The sequence below is a fragment of the Catharus ustulatus genome, chromosome 6 (assembly GCF_009819885.2).
Source record: "Catharus ustulatus isolate bCatUst1 chromosome 6, bCatUst1.pri.v2, whole genome shotgun sequence".
NCBI lineage: Eukaryota > Metazoa > Chordata > Aves > Passeriformes > Turdidae > Catharus > Catharus ustulatus.
The window spans coordinates 50726207-50745287 of NC_046226.1; the positions used below are offsets into that span (position 1 = coordinate 50726207).

Genomic DNA, 19081 nt, shown 5'->3' on the forward strand with positions numbered 1-19081 from the left:
ATGGCATTGGAGGCATCATAAATCACCAGGGTGATCCTCAGGAGAAGACACCGCTGTATGCGAATGAGTGTTTTGCTCTCAGGGTAATGTATGTCTTCATCTGGCCCAGTAGTCAGCATATTGCCCTGTGTTGATGGATATAGTCAGCTTGAAACTACACTACATTTCACTGCACAATAAACATGGCTGTCAACACCATATAAAGCAAAATCAATTTATCCTGTATGGTCAGTGCGTTTTAAATGAAATTAATGTACTGTGGACCTGGTGGCAAAAAGGTAGTGTATTAGTTATGCACCCTCTATTTTAGGGCCCCTTTTTCATGCAAATGTGTTTCCTATATAGAATTTTTAAAAAGGTATACTTATATAATGCTTTCACTCTGAATTAGGAAAGTTGATTCTTGCACAGCTAAAAACTTGTGCCTGTATTCAGTAAAACTGCAGTTTTGTTTTACTTACTGTAAAGAATTAATCTTATATTATTTGGCATAGAAATTCATGTTGGTAGCTGTAATAGTTTATAAAAAACCAGGAAAGCCCATTGCTGTACTAATTTGTTGTCAAGTATCTTGCCTTTTCTCGGTATTAAATTATATGACCGGTTTGATGAAGTCCATGTCACTCTCCCACTGTAAACCCTTTCTGCTTTCTTTATAGCTAAGGTATAACTCTAAAAACATATCATCATCACAATTGCAGAATTTTTTTCCCAGTAAAGGCATGCCTTGGTGCTTTGTTTTTCCCATAGTGATTAGTTCTACACCTCAGCTCTGTGATATCTGAACCCCCATGAGGCTTTGCTGTTTGTGGTCCAGGAACAGGGCTGGATGCATTCAAAAACCCAGTTAGGATTGGCATTACAGGCTGAATTGATGGCAAATAAAGACACTGGGATACACTACAGGCATGGAGCTGGAGTGCTTGTCTCCCACTCTGGAGGCTCCAGTGTGCTGTGTGTGTACCTGCTGGAGGCAGACAGTTTTATTACATACATGTGGTTCAAATGCTCCAAAACACATCTAAAATTCCACCAAAGCAGATGCAACTTTAAAATGCTCAGCTCCAAATATAATCTGATCCATACAAATGGCAGCATGTAACTAGTGCACTGTATAAGTAATTTTCTAAATTATTTGGCAGAACAAAATAAATAAAATTAATTATTTTATGAAATGCTCAAGCAGCAAAGTCGTTGTCAGTGGCTGGTGTCAACAGGCCTACATCAGTTTGGATTCTCAAATATAACTTTTATGTGAGTTTCATTGAGCATTCAGAGAATGTCTCTTATGGTAAGGCTCCAAATGGAAACGTTATCAAATCTCCATGTCTTGATTGGAGAAACACCACTGCAATTTGTTTCTTCACTTTGATGTTGGGTTGTCTCAGATGGGCAAGCCTGGCCAGTTACACTGAGACCCCTGGCTGGCCCATCTCTCTCTGTCTCATAGATCTGGCAGCAGAGAGAGCGAGCCAAAGAGGCTAAAACAAGCACAGCACTGAAAGCGCTTTCCTAACCCTCGTAATAATGTTTTGCATCCATCTTGTTTCCTCCTGCCCTGACGTTCCAGGGAGTAAAGCAGTGAATGGCTCTGCCGCTAAACTACAGCAGTATTATTGTTGGCCAACAGGAGGGGCCACGGTGGCTGAAGCCCGGGTCTACCGGGACTCGCGGGGCCGCGCCAGCAGCGAGCCCCACATCAAGCGGCCGATGAACGCCTTCATGGTCTGGGCCAAGGATGAGCGCCGGAAAATCCTCCAGGCCTTCCCCGACATGCACAACTCCAACATCAGCAAAATCCTCGGTGAGTGCGAGGCAACGGGCTGCAAATTGTGTTGGCAGGTTTGGGTTAGATATGTGGAGGGAATTCTTTGCTCTGAGGGTGGTGGGGCACTGGCACAGGTTGCTCTAGATGCCCCATCCCTGGAAGTGCTCAAGGCCAGCTTGGATGGGGCTCTGAGCAACCTGGGATAGTGAAAGGTGTCCCTGTCCAGTGCAGGGAGTTGGAACTGTATGATCTCTATGGTCCCTTCCAACCCAAACCACCCCACAGCTCTGTGAACTTCTCTAATTTCAGGATTTTTATTTTTTTTTTGGGAGATGTTCACCGAAATTGGAATTACTGAAACTTACACAAATGAAGATTCATGTCTTGGTTTTTAATTTTCATTCCCTTTCTTTTCCTTTTCTGCCCCTTCCCTGATACTTTTTATTCTCAACAGCAGTCACAAGATGCTTTAAAACTTAGTAGCCTTGAAAAGGAGCGTTTTGCAAAATGTTGCAAAAATGTGTCCCAATAAAATTGTCCTGATAAAATCCCAATAATTGCAAGATCCCATTAGAATGCACCTGAACTACAAATCACCTGAATGCAAAATGGGACTTGCTAGAGTGAATACTGGGATAAAGTTAAAAAAGTAAAAAATCAAAATCAGAGGTTTATGTCAGACAGTGCGATGTCAAAGAGAAACCTGGCACAGTTCAAAAGACCTGTACATGCAAACCATACATCCAAATTGATGTTTGGTTCAAAACACTGCAATGTTCAAAAAGCTAACCATGAGAAGCCTGCAATTAAAATATTGCTTAGGTTAAAAACACCATAGTTAATATTTAATTTGTATTTATTAGGACGATCATGGAATATTCCATGGGTTTTATTTTGCCATTGTGCAAATAAATGGACTCATTTTTGAGAAATTTTGATTTGCTTTTTAAGACCCCTCCAGAGAATTAGAAACATACGTGAGAATGAGTGGTGAAATGTTAAAACCTATATTTGCTTTTTGAGTCTTTGAAGTGAAAGACAGATTCCAAATGTAGCTCATAATAAATAAAAGTAAAAATCAAGTTTCTTCTGTAATCATTTTATTGTAAACTCTGAGTTCAAATACATTCTTAGCAAAATTTGTTGCATGGTAGTTCAATCAGAGTCAAGAATACATAGAAATAAATGTTACTTTGTCCTAAAATTTCCAAAATCTTTCTTAGTAGTTCTCATATTTTTGTCTACTACATAAGTAAGTTATATGAATAGCCTTTCAGTTTTGTATAAAACCTTCACTGTTTCAGTGTTGGCAGCTGTAGGGAATCTATATTATTTGTGTGCATTCTGTGAAAAAAACTATTAGGAGCATAGTAACTGTATTCATTAAAATGTAAACTTCCAGCATAAATATTTCAGAAGTGCCAGCAATTGAGTGTTTGTTAACCATGGAATTAACCTGTCAGTATCTGCGCTGCCACAAATAAGTCTGTGTCCATATAATATCTGTGCAACTTTTCCAGGACAATGAGAAAAGAGACTGAAATATTAGAACTGACACAGAATATTGCTGGCTACGGATAATATTTATACAACTTTTCCATTTGTTGATGTATGAAAAATGTGGGTAAAAGAATAGCTTCCACCCACGTTTACCACAGCTGTAATCGTTTTATTCATTTAAAAGACACCAAAAAGCTATTTTCTGCATTTCTTATTCCCGTATCTATTCAAGTGTTTAGATAGCTCCTTACAAACAATACAAGAGATCTGAATACTTTTGCCTTTTCCTGTGTACACTGTGTTAATTTTTTAACTTTTTTATTGGTGCAGCTTTCAATGAGAGTTTACAGTACCTGAAGTGGTGTATATAGTTACAGTGTGCTTTCTGTTCCACTTTTTTTTTCTTTCCAACATGAGTTTGTAAAATGTAACTTTCTCGATTCTATGTGCTTATTACATCTGTCCAGAAAATGAGATGCATAATAGGATTTAAAATAGGTGTCAGTATTATGCCAAGCTTATATCAAAAGTTCAGTAAATTTAAGACGCCCATACAGCAAGGGATTGTTCATAATTTTGCTGAAATTTATAAGGTTTGATACTTTTTTCCTGCTGCATAGCAAGTTATTAATATCTATTAGCAGGAGTGTATAAACCAAATTCTCATAAAAATATCAAAGAGGCCTGTGTCCCTAGGCAATGTGTTAGGCTTTTAACAGTGAGAGTATGGCTGCAGACTTTCCTTAACCATCATACTGTGCGTGGTATTACAGAGGTATGGAATTACTCACAGATTAATGCTCTTATTGTAAAAAATTAAGTAGTCTGTTTTGCAGCACAAGGCTGAGATTTTGAGACTTAACTATTGATTTTAAGTGCACCCTATTTAATAGAGATTTACATATGCTTGGTCTACAGCAATATCTGAAAGTCAGGTTTCTTTTATGGTGTCTCAGGTTGTGCAAATTGTGTAAATTTAAATCAGTTTATTTAACAAACTTAATTAAAATTTATTATGGCGAGAAGGCGCATTGAATTGCATGTGTGTAAAGCTAAACCCACTTCACTTGAGCACTCACCAACATTTTGTGTCCCCAGGATCTCGCTGGAAGTCCATGTCAAATCAAGAGAAACAACCTTATTACGAGGAGCAGGCACGACTAAGTAAAATCCACCTAGAAAAGTACCCTAATTACAAATACAAGCCTCGACCAAAACGTACCTGCATTGTGGATGGGAAGAAACTGCGTATTGGTGAATACAAGCAGCTGATGAGGTCTCGAAGACAGGAGATGAGGCAGTTTTTTACCGTAGGGTGAGTACAATTGTTGCAATTGTTTTCCAAGACAGAGCACTCTGTTTGAAACCAAATAGACTTATCTGTTTAAGTCACTGAGTAATGTCGTTTAGAAGGAAAGGATTTGAACCGGTAAGACCTTATTAAAAACATAAGATGGAATATGGAGCTATCAGCTTGCCACTGAATGCTGATTATGAGACTGATTGTGGAATTCTTTAAAGTCAAAAGAAGTTGTTTCCCATTAGCCTGAAAGGTTTGAATCATGTCTTTTGTGAGTTTTTAGTAAGCTAATCCATTCTGGGTTAGTAATGACTCCAGCATCATTTCCTAAATTAAGAAAAGAACAAAGAGAAAAACACAAAAGATTATTCCTGTGTAGAATAAGGAGGCAGGAGAGGGGAGAAAGGGAGAGGAGTAATAGTAGTTGCATGAAGAACACACATGGATAAATGATATCATGGTATGAAGCTACTAGGAATTTTGTTATATATAGGAGTGTGTAAAAATTTTTTAAAAAATAAGTTTAGAAAGAGTCTTTCAAGTAGCGCGTAGATAGACTGGGTGGATTTATAACTCAAAATATATGGCCCAAAAAGATCCTGGCACAGTTTTAAGAACATTGTGTGTGTTTCTAGCGGTATTTCCTCTAGTGCTCAGCAGAGAAAGCAGCACTGTGAAACATCTACAAGCTAAAGATAACAAAAGTCCAGTGAAACAACTGCACCATAACAGATTTCTTTCTCCTGTGTTTGTTTTTTTTCTTTTTTTTATGAATTAATCTGTGATGCTCAGTGCTCTAACACAATGTTTCTGGTGATTTACAAAGAGTCTAAAAGCTGTCTCCAGTGCCAGCCTTTCCAAATTCACAATGTTCTGCTTATTTCTCTAATCACAATAGTCTCCTTTTGTTGGGCCCTTCACTACCAGATAATTGACCTTGACGTCGATTATGTGCCCTCATTTTTGGCTTGAGATGCAGAACTCCTGTTGCAGTCAATTATTTTGTGGTACAGCCTGCAACAATGTGGGCTCTTTCTTCAATCAGTAAATAGAAGTGGTTTTGATATCTTGAAACAGCCTTCCAGTCTATAGTTATGACATTGTTTTTTTATTCTTCAGTCTAAGGGAAATTGTTTACTAATAGTCTCCCATCAAAATTGCACATAGGACTCTAAAGAGAAATCTGAATTTATACAGAACATCACCAATTATATTCAAATTGAGGGAACGAAATTCTAGCTTACATCTTCCAAAGCACATTGACATACCAAATCACATGGAGACAAGAAATGCAAAAGAAATGCCAAAACAGCAGTCTGAACAGTTTAAGAATTGTTTGCTAATTCAAAACAGTATTAAGCAGTAGCATTTTACACATTAAATGTGATGGCTAAATGGGAGGGAATATGGAGGATGGATTTTAGAAACTTCTAAAAGCACCTAAAGAGTGATGTTTCTATTAAAAGTATATATACTTTTGAAAGCTCTTCAAAACTAAACTGGTGTGTGACCATGAGGACATGAGAATGTCACCATTTTTTGAAAGGATTGTTTCCAATTCCTATTTATGCTAAGTTCACCATGTTCTATCCACGTTGAAGAAGTTTAAAGTAAACTACCTCTGTGCAGTTATATGATGGTGCACTGGACTTTACCAAAACCAATGACTTTTAGTTGGGCAAGTGATGGAAAAGGGAGTATGAAGTCTAATGGATGCATTCAATAAAGATGAAATGGGATCCATGTTGCTGTTCAATGTGAATATAGATTACAGTCCTGAGGAATCACAGGCTGGGATTTAAAAAAAAATTATTTCATACTTTCTTGTGACTTCCCACTGTTATCCAAAATTCCCCTTTCCCTCTATGAATAATTTAAAAGAAACAGATTGGAAGACACCAAGTAAAATTAGTGAAAAAACCAGACTGGAACATGGTTTTTGAGCTGAAACATAAAACATGGAATCATTTGTCTCAGCAGAATAGTTTACTAACTAGTGAAAAGCAACATTTCTTCCAAATAAGATTATAACTAAGTGAAACACAGTAACTGAGCCCATCAGCTTCTTAAACTTACTCTTCCCTCTGTTTAACATAAATATCACATAAAGCATCAGCTGGAACAATTTCCTAACTGACCTCACACCCCCATTATTTTTCCACTGTTTTGATGGAACAACATAAATCGTCTTTCAGAACTGTAGACGTGAGAGTTGAGATGCTGTTTCCTTTTCAGAGTGAAATAAGAGACAAATGTGCTTTTTCGGATTGAATATTCTCTGTGTTTACAGTAAATATTTCAGTGGAAGATAGAGAACAAAAGTACAAAATAGACTCCAATGAAATGTGCCAAGTGCTTCATGCTGCTTGAAGTACTGCTGGGGTTTTTGTGTTGCTTTTTAAAAATTTTTTTAAAGTACAAACCAATTAAGTTGGGAAAGGGTGAGCTGAAATGGCAAGAAAATATCATCAATAAAAAGATAAGTAGGAGATGTGGGAAAAGTCAGATACACATTCAGAACAGGTGGCTAAAGGAAATAGGAAAAAACAAGAAAAAATAGATTTTTTTTTTTTTTTAATAATCGTGTTTGCATTTTTCTTATACCAGATGTACATTTATGTTTTAGGCAATCCAGTAGAGGTTAGTTCCTGTCAGACTCCCTTAGGTGAGCCACTGGCTAACACAGGATAAATCTGTTATGGGTACAACCCTGCACCTCAAATATGGAGTTCTCCATGGCTCAAACGTTTTTGATGCAGAAGGTTCACACTGCTCACTTCAGTGAACCACAGTCTTTGATAAACTTTGGTAAGATGCTCAAAGGGAATTTAAAGAATCTCAGTGTACAAGCTAGCCAGGATTTAAAATAAAATAGAGAAATAAAATAATGAATGGCCAGGTTCTGTTTTGATTTTTGAAGAAAAACCTCCAAAGAACTGAATGAGAGTGAAGATTTCTTGGAATAAATTGGGCAGGAAATTAATGTTTTCAGATAATTGTTATACATCTGATAGACCAAAATCTGGGAACTGCCACGTATTTTAAAGAACAGAGTGGAACTTACAGTGTGCGTAGGACTTCTATTGCATCCCCACATGAATGAATTTTGTTCCAAATGAGGGAGATAATATACAGAAATAATTCATGTTTAATGCAGAGTATGTTAAAAAATTGCTGCTTTCAATCTTGGGGAAGCTGATTCTGAAGCCAGTTATGTCTTTAAAATAATTGAGTTATTTTTAATAGTAAAATTATTAATGGAACTTGTGAATGGTACCTTCAGCATAAGTTACTCCAAAACAGACTTCAAGTGATTTACAATTTATCCTCAATAGCAGTTTTTTGTAATGCATAAATGAATGTGAGCTAACAAATGGATCATATAGAAACCATAAATTCAGATATTTTAAGTCTAGTCTGTCTTTTGTTGCCTTGTTTTACAAAGATAATTCATTGCTCAGTCATTTTTACAGTCTAATACACTCTAAATAGAAGTATATGCTATGTGCATTTCTCTGCAAAATGATGTAAGCAGTAACTTTTTTTCTGTGCTTTACCAGCATAAGATGTTTAGAATAAAGCCTTTATAGTGTTTATAACTACTGTACACACGTAGTCTCAATGTTGCTAGGCTATGGTTTTGAAAAAGTCTGTAATATTATACTCCTGTAGCTTGAACTTAAAGCAAGTACACAATGGGTGCTTTTGTGAGATTTACTGTTATTTCATTCCTTATGGGAATGTAAGTTTCAGGGGTGTGTAACACATGAGCGTTTTCCTTAATGCAATCAATTTTTGCTTCAGACATTTAAAGAGCTGTCAGAAAATGGCTGGGAAAGGATCAGAAAACAATGGTCATTTGCCAATTTAAATGTTTAACTGGTTTGGCAAAAGTCGAAAGAGGAACATTCTCCAGAAAAATACTAAGAATATTAATGCCACAAATTTGTGAGCAGGTCAGTTTTTCCAAGAATTTTCATGTTGCTTCCATTTTTATATATACTTCAATGATTTTTGCCAAATCTTTGGCCCCAGAGTGGACAGACATATCATCAGTGCTGGCAGAGCAGAGAGTGACCCCTAGTAATTGTCCACATGAGGATTTCTTTGTCAGAGGAGATGGTGAAGACAGGAGAGGTTTGAAGCCAGGGTGCGTAGAGATGTGCCACCATTCCTCATGGATCTGAAGAGATCAGAAGATTAATGTTGCTTTCTGGAAATCTTAACAGGCAGAAAACTTCCATGTGCAACTGAGCTGAATTGTAACCTGTAGCTTGCAGGTAAAGTATGCTTTTATCTCCCCCCCTCCAAGGTTCTGTGATTGGTATAACTCTAGCTAGAGGCAATGATTAAATGTGTGGAATGTAATGTAATAAAAGAGTCCATTAACATGAATAGCTTCAAGATCTACAAATATAAGAAAACATAATGGCCAGGGTTGTAGGTTAGAAACTCCAACTCTTCCTTTCAGGGACAGTAGTGGGAATTTAAGCAAATGCTGTTTTCCTCCCCCCAAGAACTTAATTACTTAGGAAATGATAACACTCATCTCTAGTAACATATCCACGTAATTTGTGGTATTTTAAAATAAGGCTTTCTGGGATGTAATGTAGCAACTAGAGCAGAATTTACAGTGACAACCTGATCAGCTCTAAATAATAACAGGTATTAAATCAGAGGTAGGTGTCCAGTTACTGGAGGTGTGTAGGTGCCCATGTTTAAGTGCTAGCAAATGGGTAGCAATTTGAGACCCTTTCCAATTAGGTGGTACAGTTACCACATGTTTACAGTTCCACAGTGAGATATAGGTAATTTAAAGTTATTACCCAGCCAGCAGCAGGCATGCACAGCATGTCTGATTTTTGTTTAGCATGTAAAAAAGGACTGCATTTATGAATGACAAATTCAGCAAGCTTTTAACTTGCCTGTTGTACCAATCAAGTTCTTTGACAATTAGATTCATTCAGTCTCTTGCCACATGTTTGTCTGGTGTGCTCCCAAGTAAAAGGTACTTCTGTAAATTTGTCTGCTTTATGCTCAGATGACCTTCTCCATGTATACTTTGAAATGGGTGGTACTTGGACAAGTGTACCCAGTCCCACAGAAATGGGGATGTGCAAAAGAATTTTGCTGACTTGATAAGTGTTTGAAAAAATACCAGATTTCTCTGTCCTTTAGGCCTTGCCACTGAATACCATCACTTCATCAGCATATCTCGCAGCATTGTCTTAAGCAGACTTTTAAAATTGCTCTTTCTGCTTGCAAAAAGGCAATTTGCTTCTGAAAAAATGCAAACTTTTTGGGGAAGGGAGGTGTAGACATGGATATTAGTATTCTGATACTTAATGTCATCTGCAACACAGCAGCAGCTTCGAGTCAATCATTCCTTGAGTAGGTTCAACAACTTCTCTTACAGGAGTTGTGAAAACTTTTCTCAAAGCATCATTTGGCATTGATATTATGGTGTTCTTTGATGAACAACTGGTGATGTTTTGTTTTGTGAATTTATTTATTCTGAGAAATACTGGTGAAAGATTTTTAGATGGGAAGATTAGAAAGAATTAAGTGTGTATGGCCTGGTGACAACTACATAGATTTTTTTTCTGTTGACCATGTGTGGGTTTCTTTTTCCTCTGCTTTGTGGAAACATTCATTAATGTGAACATTTTCTGTTGTGGAGGAGATATGTGTGGGGTTTTAGCAGTAATAGTTTATACTCCTGAAAACATGCAATCCTAAACCAGAAATGTTCCCCTGTGAGGTAGGTGTTCAATTTTATGGATAAAGTATTGAAAGATGTTTGCAGAAAATCACTTGCAAGCAAATACATTGGCTGAAAATTGTTTTCACAGAACATTTATCAGACCATTTAAAAAGTGAAAATTTAGTGAAAAATCCCAAGCTGTTTGTAAATCATCTGCAAATCATCATTTGCAAACAGGAGTATAATGACTGTGTCAAATGAATTACTGCGTTTTTGCTCGCTGCTAGCCAGGTGTACAAGACTTACACAACAGATGTTTGAATTTCTCAAGCTGTGCAGAGGCTGTAAGAGTCAGGCTAGCACTAAACTATTTTAGTGGTGTTCATGATTTCACTGTATCACTACCCAAACTCGAAGGACTGCAGCTTCCCTGTAACTCTCTAGTGTGATATTCATCAAAATCAGAGTTTGATCAATGAACAATAAAGACTCAACATTTAGGGTTTTTAAAATAAGCTTAACATTATTTTCTGTATTGATTTATCCAGTGATTAGGAATTTGTGAGACTATGTTGAATTTAACATAGGATGACGCAGTGCAGAGTCCTTAGACTATTCAAAGATACCTGAAAATGTTTGTCCTGCTAAAATTTTATAATAGTTCACTCTTACTGGATCAATATTGCTCTAAAGAAGGTTGGGAATACATTGAGATGAATGATTCTTTAAATAGATTATGCAAATAGGCATGTGTGTTCAATAACTAGTCAATACAAAATCAGCATCTTTCAGGGCAGATTTGTTCTTTTTTTAACCAAGTGCTTTGCTTCAAAACCCCCATCTTCCACATAAAATCCTGAAAAGCAAATGGCATTCTGATGATGGATCCAAATAAAAATCAAAAGCCAGCAATCAAGTGTCAAAAGAATGTCTGAGTGAAGTAGGAATCTACCTGGCACTTACACAGTGAATGAGATATTTACAGTTTCTGTCTGACATTTTAGGTAATCTCATCAACAGAAGCTCTTGCCATGAGTTTAAGGGTTTAGATTTTGGGTACATGGTGTCTATGGTAGCAGGCAGGCATCACATGGGTGCCTGAAGCCTTTTGATGGTCTGTGTCCAAGTGTTAGTTTGTATTATGATTTAAATAAACACATACAATATATGAAAGGATGTCTGGTAGTGACTGACAACACTTCCCAGTTGTGCTTTGGGGGAGATAATGAACCAATACCACAGAGGGCTGTGAGCCCAGAGGAACACATGGAGCCTTTCTAGGACACCACCTGCCTTTCTTTCCTCTTGCAGAAGGTTTTTCCCTCCTTCAGACACAGGCAATGACGTTTCCCTCTTGTTTTTCCCTTCCAGACAGCAGCCCCAGATTCCAATCACCACGGGAACAGGAGTTGTCTACCCTGGTGCTATTACCATGGCCACCACCACGCCGTCCCCTCAGATGACATCAGATTGCTCCAGCACCTCTGCCAGCCCTGAGCCCAGCATCCCTGTCATCCAGAGCACTTACGGCATGAAGACGGACAGCGGGAGCCTCCCTGGGAACGAGATGATGAACGGAGAGGATGAAATAGAAATGTACGAGGACTATGAGGATGATCCCAAATCAGACTATAGCAGTGAAAACGAAGCCCATGAGGCAGTCAGTGCCAACTGAGGAGTGTTCGCAGAATTAAAGTACTCAGACTCATTTGGGTTTTTTTGGGGTTTTTTTGAACAAAAGTTCTTAAAGAGCCTGCATGCATGTGTGGCTCCTACAGTTACATCAGCAGAATGGTCTTAAATGTTTCTTATCGTGTGAGACAGATTGTTTCCCTAATTTTTCATGAACTTGGGTTTTGTTTTCTTTTTTTTGTTGTTTTTGTTTTGTTTTTTTAATTTAGATGAAGACATAAATATCAGACATCAGGACTTGAAAACTTATATGAATCAATAGCTGTCTTACAAGTCTTACCTTTTGTCTTTTTCCGTTTGGATGCTGATAAAGGTTTAAGTTACTGTTTTAGATGGGGGTTTTACATTCTCACTCAGGTATGCTGTGCCAGCCTACAGGTTGTGAATGTGTTTTTATTCTGGATTATTTTAGAAAACAAAAACTGCAGATTTCATATTGTGAAACAGAACAAGTCCGCAAGTGTGCACACCTGTGCATCATAGCTTGTCTTTAAAAAATAGTCTCTGAATTCCATTTTTTTTCCATATGTATAGTTGACCTTCTGATGTGCCAAACTTTTCATAACTTTTGAATCTTAACATTTAAACAAAAAAGTCTTAAAGGAGACACTGTAAAGTCTTAGACAATCCTTTGGCATCTTAAAAAAAAAAAAATTATATATAAAACCTAATTTTTTTTTCCAGAATATGGTAAAGTACTCAGGAATCTGGAGACAGGATATTCTTAATTAGTGAACATGGTTGCCATAGTGCATGTGCCCAATTGCTTTTGCCTCTTGATGTGCCATTAGTGTGAAATTTTAAGTAAGCACAAAAGAGCGATCACCAGCTACGGACGGGCCTGTCTTAGCAGTGTGAGGCCACCTCTGATTACATTCTCTACCCCTTTGCTTTTAACCCTTGCATTCAGTCTTAACACATTTTCTCTTAAATAATTTATTCATTCCAGAATGTCAAGGGTCCAAATACTTAATATTTATTTTTAAAAGTACAGTTGGTGGCATTACACTTACAATTCCTTATTGATATTTTAAAGAGCCTCTTCTTTCCCCTTCCCTAAATCACACAGGTATATGAAAATAAAAGTGCACCTGCTACTAAAATGAACATGACCTTTATGAGTGAGAAATTCACTTGTTCCTCTAACACTGTATGTTCAAGGAGCACTTGGAAACACTCTGCTATATGTATTGCAAAATAAAGTGAGTACTTTTATATGTACATAGAGTACAAATACCCCTAAAAATGTGTTTATAATTATAAACCTCTACATTCAGACAGCAAGAGCAGATGCAAAATCCAAACTGCTTTTACAGTCCACCATGCTGAATTTTTAGGACCTGAGGAATCTGTGGCAAATCGTGGCTCTGTACATCATGTTCGTACTGCCACCTGAAGGAACTGTGCTACCTTAAGTATTTATGCAGTGATTTGTTTGTGAGACTCTAAGTGGGGGAGGGAAGGCCACTCAAATATCTAATTGCAAAGGTGGGAAAATGGGTCGTCAAAAATATTTAATGTATATTAGTCATGTGGGAATGTGACTCACCAAGCGCTTTGGGATCTTTGTATGTAAGGTGCTAAAGAAACTAAAATTTCTGTTTGTTTTACTTCTAGAAAAAATGCAATTACTGGAGGTAATTCTGGGAAATATGCAAGAGAGGTATTCCAAGATTGTGAAACTATTGGATGTCAAAGACAGAGGAGAAACTGCCTTTACTTTTTCCCCTCATACTCCACTCCTGTTCACAAATAGATCACAGTATACATATATATATATATATATATATATATATATATATATATATATATATATATATATATAGTTCCAATAGGCCTGGTGAATAACTGTGCTGAAGCTCCTCAACTCCCTCAGCTTTTATTTGGAATTGGCTGTGCTCAGCACACTGGTGATAAATTCAGGCTCAGGCTGAGAAGTACCAATGGGTCTAGAGCAGCTCCTCTGGAAATCTGGGAGCATCTTCTCACGGAGCTGCACAGGCTTTGCTTGGGACAGCAGAAGTGTTATCCTGGCTGTCCTCGTACATCCTGCCCTGCAGACTCGCCTGTGAGCTGCAGTGGCAGGATGCTTGGAGGAGCAGCTGCCCTCCTCACAGCCCCACTGGTACCTGCTCTGCCAGAAAAAGCCATTTTTGCCACTGTAGGAATCACGTTTCTATGTGAGAGAACGACCCCCTGAGACAAAGAAGATTGTTCAGTTTACAGGACAATTTATAAAGATAATGGCATAGAAACACAATGGTCAAATTTCTCTGACCATTTTGTAATTTGGAACAAAAAAAAAAAAAAAAAAGAAAAAAGTTATATTTTTAATATTTATTTAACTGTGTTCTGAGTCCATGTCTAATAAGCAATAAACTGGTCTAGCCAAGTCTTTAAAGGCATATGCTGTGTCATTAGCTGGTGAGCGTCCTCTTTAAGCTGGCTAAGGTACTGATAGAAAGTGGTTTTTTGTTCTTAAAATAGCTTGGGAATTTGAACTGGTTTTAATACATTCAGCTCAGATTGGGGGGAGGACATAATTATTTCCAAAAAAAAAAAAAAGAAAAAAGAAAAAAAAAGACTATTTATTAATGTCTTACATAATTCTCCAGTTAGAAGTATCTCTCCCTCCCCCCACATCACTTTCTTTCACTCTTGCTCTTTTTTTCCTGGTTTTGTTGCATAGGTAGAATGCTGTATTGCTAGCATTGTATTTTATGTAATTTTTTTTTTTGCACAAAGGCAAACATTTAGATTAGTTGGTTAATTTTTTTTTTCTTTTTTAAATTTTATGACCATGCCAAAATAATATTCTGCAGGCTTGTGGAGAACAAAGGACTGTTCTTTAGGACTGAAACTTGATTTTGCTTGTAGTACAAAAAAAACACACACTCACAGATGTTGTTTCGTAAGTGTTATAAGCACTGGATATAAATGGTATTTTTTATCACTTCTGACTAATGTGAAACTGTTGTACGAAAACTACATGAACAAAAGTCATCTGTTTCGACTCGTGTGGGCCTGCCTCACAGTTGCCGGATTTGAGTCATTTTTATGTCTTGTTATTTCATTTATTTATGCAAAATACATGTATGTATGAACACTTTGTTTTAGCTCCAGCCCTGCCTCAGTGCTGATGCTCTGTATGTTAAAGCCACATTCTTGAAAATGACTGGCTGTTCAGGAATCACCAGCTGGTAGAAATTGCATTTACTGGCTGGGGGAGTGGGAGGAACATATTTGAATCTGAATTGTGCCTATGAGCGTGTTATTCTATTTATTAGCCGACATTGGCTCTAAAATGTCAGTAGAAATCAAGGAAGGACAATCATAAGGATGAAACCCAACATTTTTACTTTATTAATCGGAGCTCAAAACAAAGTTTTTGATGAATTTACCATCTCATTTTAGATTTTTTTAAAATTGTGTAAATATAACATAGGAAATAGAATTTTATTTTTTGTTCATGGATACTTAGTGAAGTATAAGTTATGTATTTACTTTTGTTCTATATCAGTGTATGTTGGTCCATATTAAATGCTGACAAGTCACTGTACCTCATGTAGATGCTGAATTTACACCCGCAGTGTGAGCGCAGTATTGTGGACCTGTAGCTGGGACAGCAAGACGCCTCACTTGTGCTCTCTCTGATTTTTAATAGCATGTTCCACAAACAGGGAATACTTTCTTCTTTTTTAGAAAGTTGATACATGAAACATGCCAAATTTTGGCTACATTTGATGGGAAACACAGTCTTCTGAATCCAAGTAAAACCAATGAGAAATTTTACTTTACAAGCATGGCATTTGGAAGTCAAAAGCATATCCCTGAAAGATTAAAATGGCCCTTGCAACATAGGCAAGACTCATTCATATCAAACCTTTATGTTGTATGTTCATTTAATCATGTTATTGTCATATTAGGCTATAATACCAGAGAAATTGTTCACACCATACACGAAGAGGATTCATGGAATTGCTTCTTGAGCTTTGTGTTTGAGACCCCTTAGAAACTGTCTGGAAAAATAACTCCATTCAGGAGCACTAAGATAGTAATGCTATTTTCTCTGTGAACAGTTTATTTAATTAACAGATACAATATATTTTCTTTTGGAAAATTATTAAATACTTATATTCAAGAGAAGAAGACTCCCCAAACAGTCTGATACCAACCAGAATAGTTCACTTCTTACTTTATAAAAATGGAAGATAAAGGTCCCAATGGAAACCATACGGCTTTCCAGGGTTTACATGCAGAAACAAGTCTGGAGAACTGGCCAGATTCTGGTCTGCCTGTATGTTTGGGCATCACCATTGAGCTTGTGAAAGCATCTGCTGAGCATTCCCAGGATCCTGATGTGCTCCTAAATCAGTGTACTCAGGTGCAGTGAGAGGCAGGGGGAGGGAAAAGACGGGATGGCTCTGGGATGGAGATGCAAACCCAACAGCAGCATTAGTCCCAATAAATACACTACCCTGTGCAAAGTGTTCAGCAGCCAGCTGTGGGCAGCTTCTGCTTTGGATAAACACAACACAACCACATCCCAGTGCCATCTAATCTCCGGGCTGGCTTTCTGGATTTTCTTTTTCAGCCACATCAAAGGCATGGCATTTCAAAATCATCTCCCGGCAAAACCTTCTACAAGATGTAGACCCCATCCTCCCCCAGAAAAACACTTTCCTACCTTCTTAATATGAAGCATGTCAGTGCTTCCACGGTGGTCACCAGGACCAGTGCTGGTGTTAAGTGGGGTGAACTTTGCTGAGCCAGGGCCACAGTAAGAACAACTGCACTGGAGATGCAGCCAGCAGGATGTATGATAGAGTTCTTCATGTTTTTATGAGAAGTTAATGAGTGGGCTTAGACCCCTTTGGTGTTTTGCATGCTTTTTTAAGATTCAAGTTGGCACTTAAGCATGTTCTTTTAAAAAATAATACTACATGACCTCATTTGATCCTTTACAAAACACTTTTTCCTTTTAAAAAACTTCTTAACTTTTTTTTTTTTTTTGGTACAACTCGTTAAAATCTGTGATTTTACTCAGATCAAGCTACATTTTTGATATGTAGCAATGCCCTGCCACAGAAGGAAAAGACAATGTATATGCAAAACCATTTCATTTTAATCCCATGCCCTTTTTTAACTATCAGAATTGTTGGAAATGGTGACAAAGAAGTATTCTAAGATTTCACATGCTGGGTAAAAAGGGGTAGGGTGGGGTGAACTGGGCTAAAGGAAAACTTATCAAATTGGTATTTATGGCAATATGAAAGCTATAAAGCAACTTAGTGACATGGCTTGCTTTGTAATTTCCGCTTTCTAAAAACCACAAGTGAGGTCCTTGGTGCTCTTGGAGTATGGGGAATGTGCAAATATTTAACTGTTTGTATGCTGCACATTGCAGACCTGCTAGTGTGCATTCTCCGTTTGTCTTCCTTTGTCATTTGTGTTTTGCTTTCCAGAAAGCAATGTTGTTTTTTTTTTCTTGTACCCTTCTTCAGCTTGTAGCAAACTAGAATGCTTAGCATTTATGTTCATTCATTATTGTATTTCCCATGTAAAATTTTTTTTATTACATTAAGACAAGCTTATAAGCTGTTACTACATAACTTATCTTACTGTAACTCTTATTTCCTGACATTGTAATTTGTTTGTGATGTATATTGTGAGATTGTACTCTATGTTAATTTAATCAGCACAATTCACTGACATGCTGGACTGACATGCTAGCTGCTGTTTCAAATTGTAAAGTTTGTGTAGAGCTGTTGGGACAACTGAGACTCTCTTGTCAAGGTACTATGCTTTGATTCCTATAGCAACACCCTGGGTGCAGCTCTTACTGGCGAGGGCTGCTTGTTTAACAGCCACTGGCTACTTAATGGGCAGGTTTTCTTTGTAGAAATTCTATATACAGTGCAGGTACCTACCTGGGCCCATGGCCGGTAATTATTTGGGCGTTTAGAGGAAAATCTAGTGTCTATTGCTGCTTTGAATATGTTTTAAAGTCTGAAAATGTAAATAGTTTATCAAAAAAAAAAAATCTTGTACAGTCCAGTGTAAAGTTTTTAAATGAACTTAAAGGTTGCCATCACATCTCACACTCTCCTCTTGATACAGTAAAAAGAAAAAAAAAAGAAAGAAAAAAGTTTGCTAAGGATATTGATTTAAGAAAAAAATCTGTTCTCAGATTAAAAAAGAGAATAGTTATTCTTAGCTCTGCTTCATTGCATAAACAGACTTCTTGGATTTTGTTGTGCAGTATTGACGTGAGGTAAATTAAATATTAAATAATCTTTCAGTGGTACTTTTAAGAGTCTTCTCCTCCTCTGCCTCAGTTATCAAGGGAAAAGACAAAATTGAAAGACACTGTCCATATACAGTATGTTCTGGTGTACGTTGGCACCTTACCTACATGTTTCGGGTGGGAGGGATTTTTTAAAAGAGTTTTTTTCTTTTTTTTTTTTTTTTTTTTTTTTTTGCACAAGGTGCTTTCCTGATATGTTAAACATGTCATCCTTGGGTGATACAGTATATGCCATGATAGGGGTTTAGACCCCTCAGGGGAGTGTCTATAAGACTGCCTATTTATGCTCATTTACCTCAAGACTGTCCTCTCTACCCTTAATCTATTCACCATCACTCCATCTTTTGTACTGCTGTTGACACTTACAAATTAAAGATAAATTTTGTTTTATGAGATGTGTGTGTGACTTCTTCTATGCACCCCTCATTTATTGGAATTTAGTATTAAAGACTGACCATGATGGGAAAATGCAGCTAGGCCTCTTCAGCTGGCCTCCTGTAAATTTAGTGACTGAATTTTACAGCTCTTGTGTTTAGCCCTTGCCTTTCTGGTTTATTGAAGGCATTTATCAGCCTCTGAAATCCGTTAATACCATATGCTGTAAAAGACATGCATGATAACCAACCTAATTTGACAATACACATTGAATACTGTCAATTTTGTGTGCAGGAAGTACTGTTGGTAGCAACATAATCTCAGAAGGATTTTTAGTGAGAAGAAATGAGACAAAACAGTTCTCGTGTCTCTTCTTTCTTTGCTTTCCCCTTTTCTGCTGCACATAACTTTAAACAAACTAACCAAAGTCAAACA

General features: G+C 37.2%; 1 protein-coding gene across 8 annotated transcripts in view; it reads left to right on the forward strand.

Moving 5' to 3' along the window:
• SOX6 (SRY-box transcription factor 6) overlaps nucleotides 1–18664 on the forward strand; it is a 370558-nt gene extending 351894 nt beyond the window's left edge. For 6 of the 8 annotated variants that reach the window (XM_033062597.1, XM_033062598.1, XM_033062599.1 and 3 more), the window contains 3 exons: nucleotides 1571–1804; nucleotides 4367–4583; nucleotides 11644–18664. In XM_033062597.1, the coding sequence (XP_032918488.1) occupies nucleotides 1571–1804; nucleotides 4367–4583; nucleotides 11644–11947 (755 nt within the window). In that variant the 3' untranslated portion in view covers nucleotides 11948–18664. The remainder of the gene's footprint in view (nucleotides 1–1570; nucleotides 1805–4366; nucleotides 4584–11643) is intronic. The other 2 variants (XM_033062595.1, XM_033062596.1) reach the window with 1 other exon arrangement.
• Nucleotides 18665–19081: the final 417 nt, after the last annotated feature.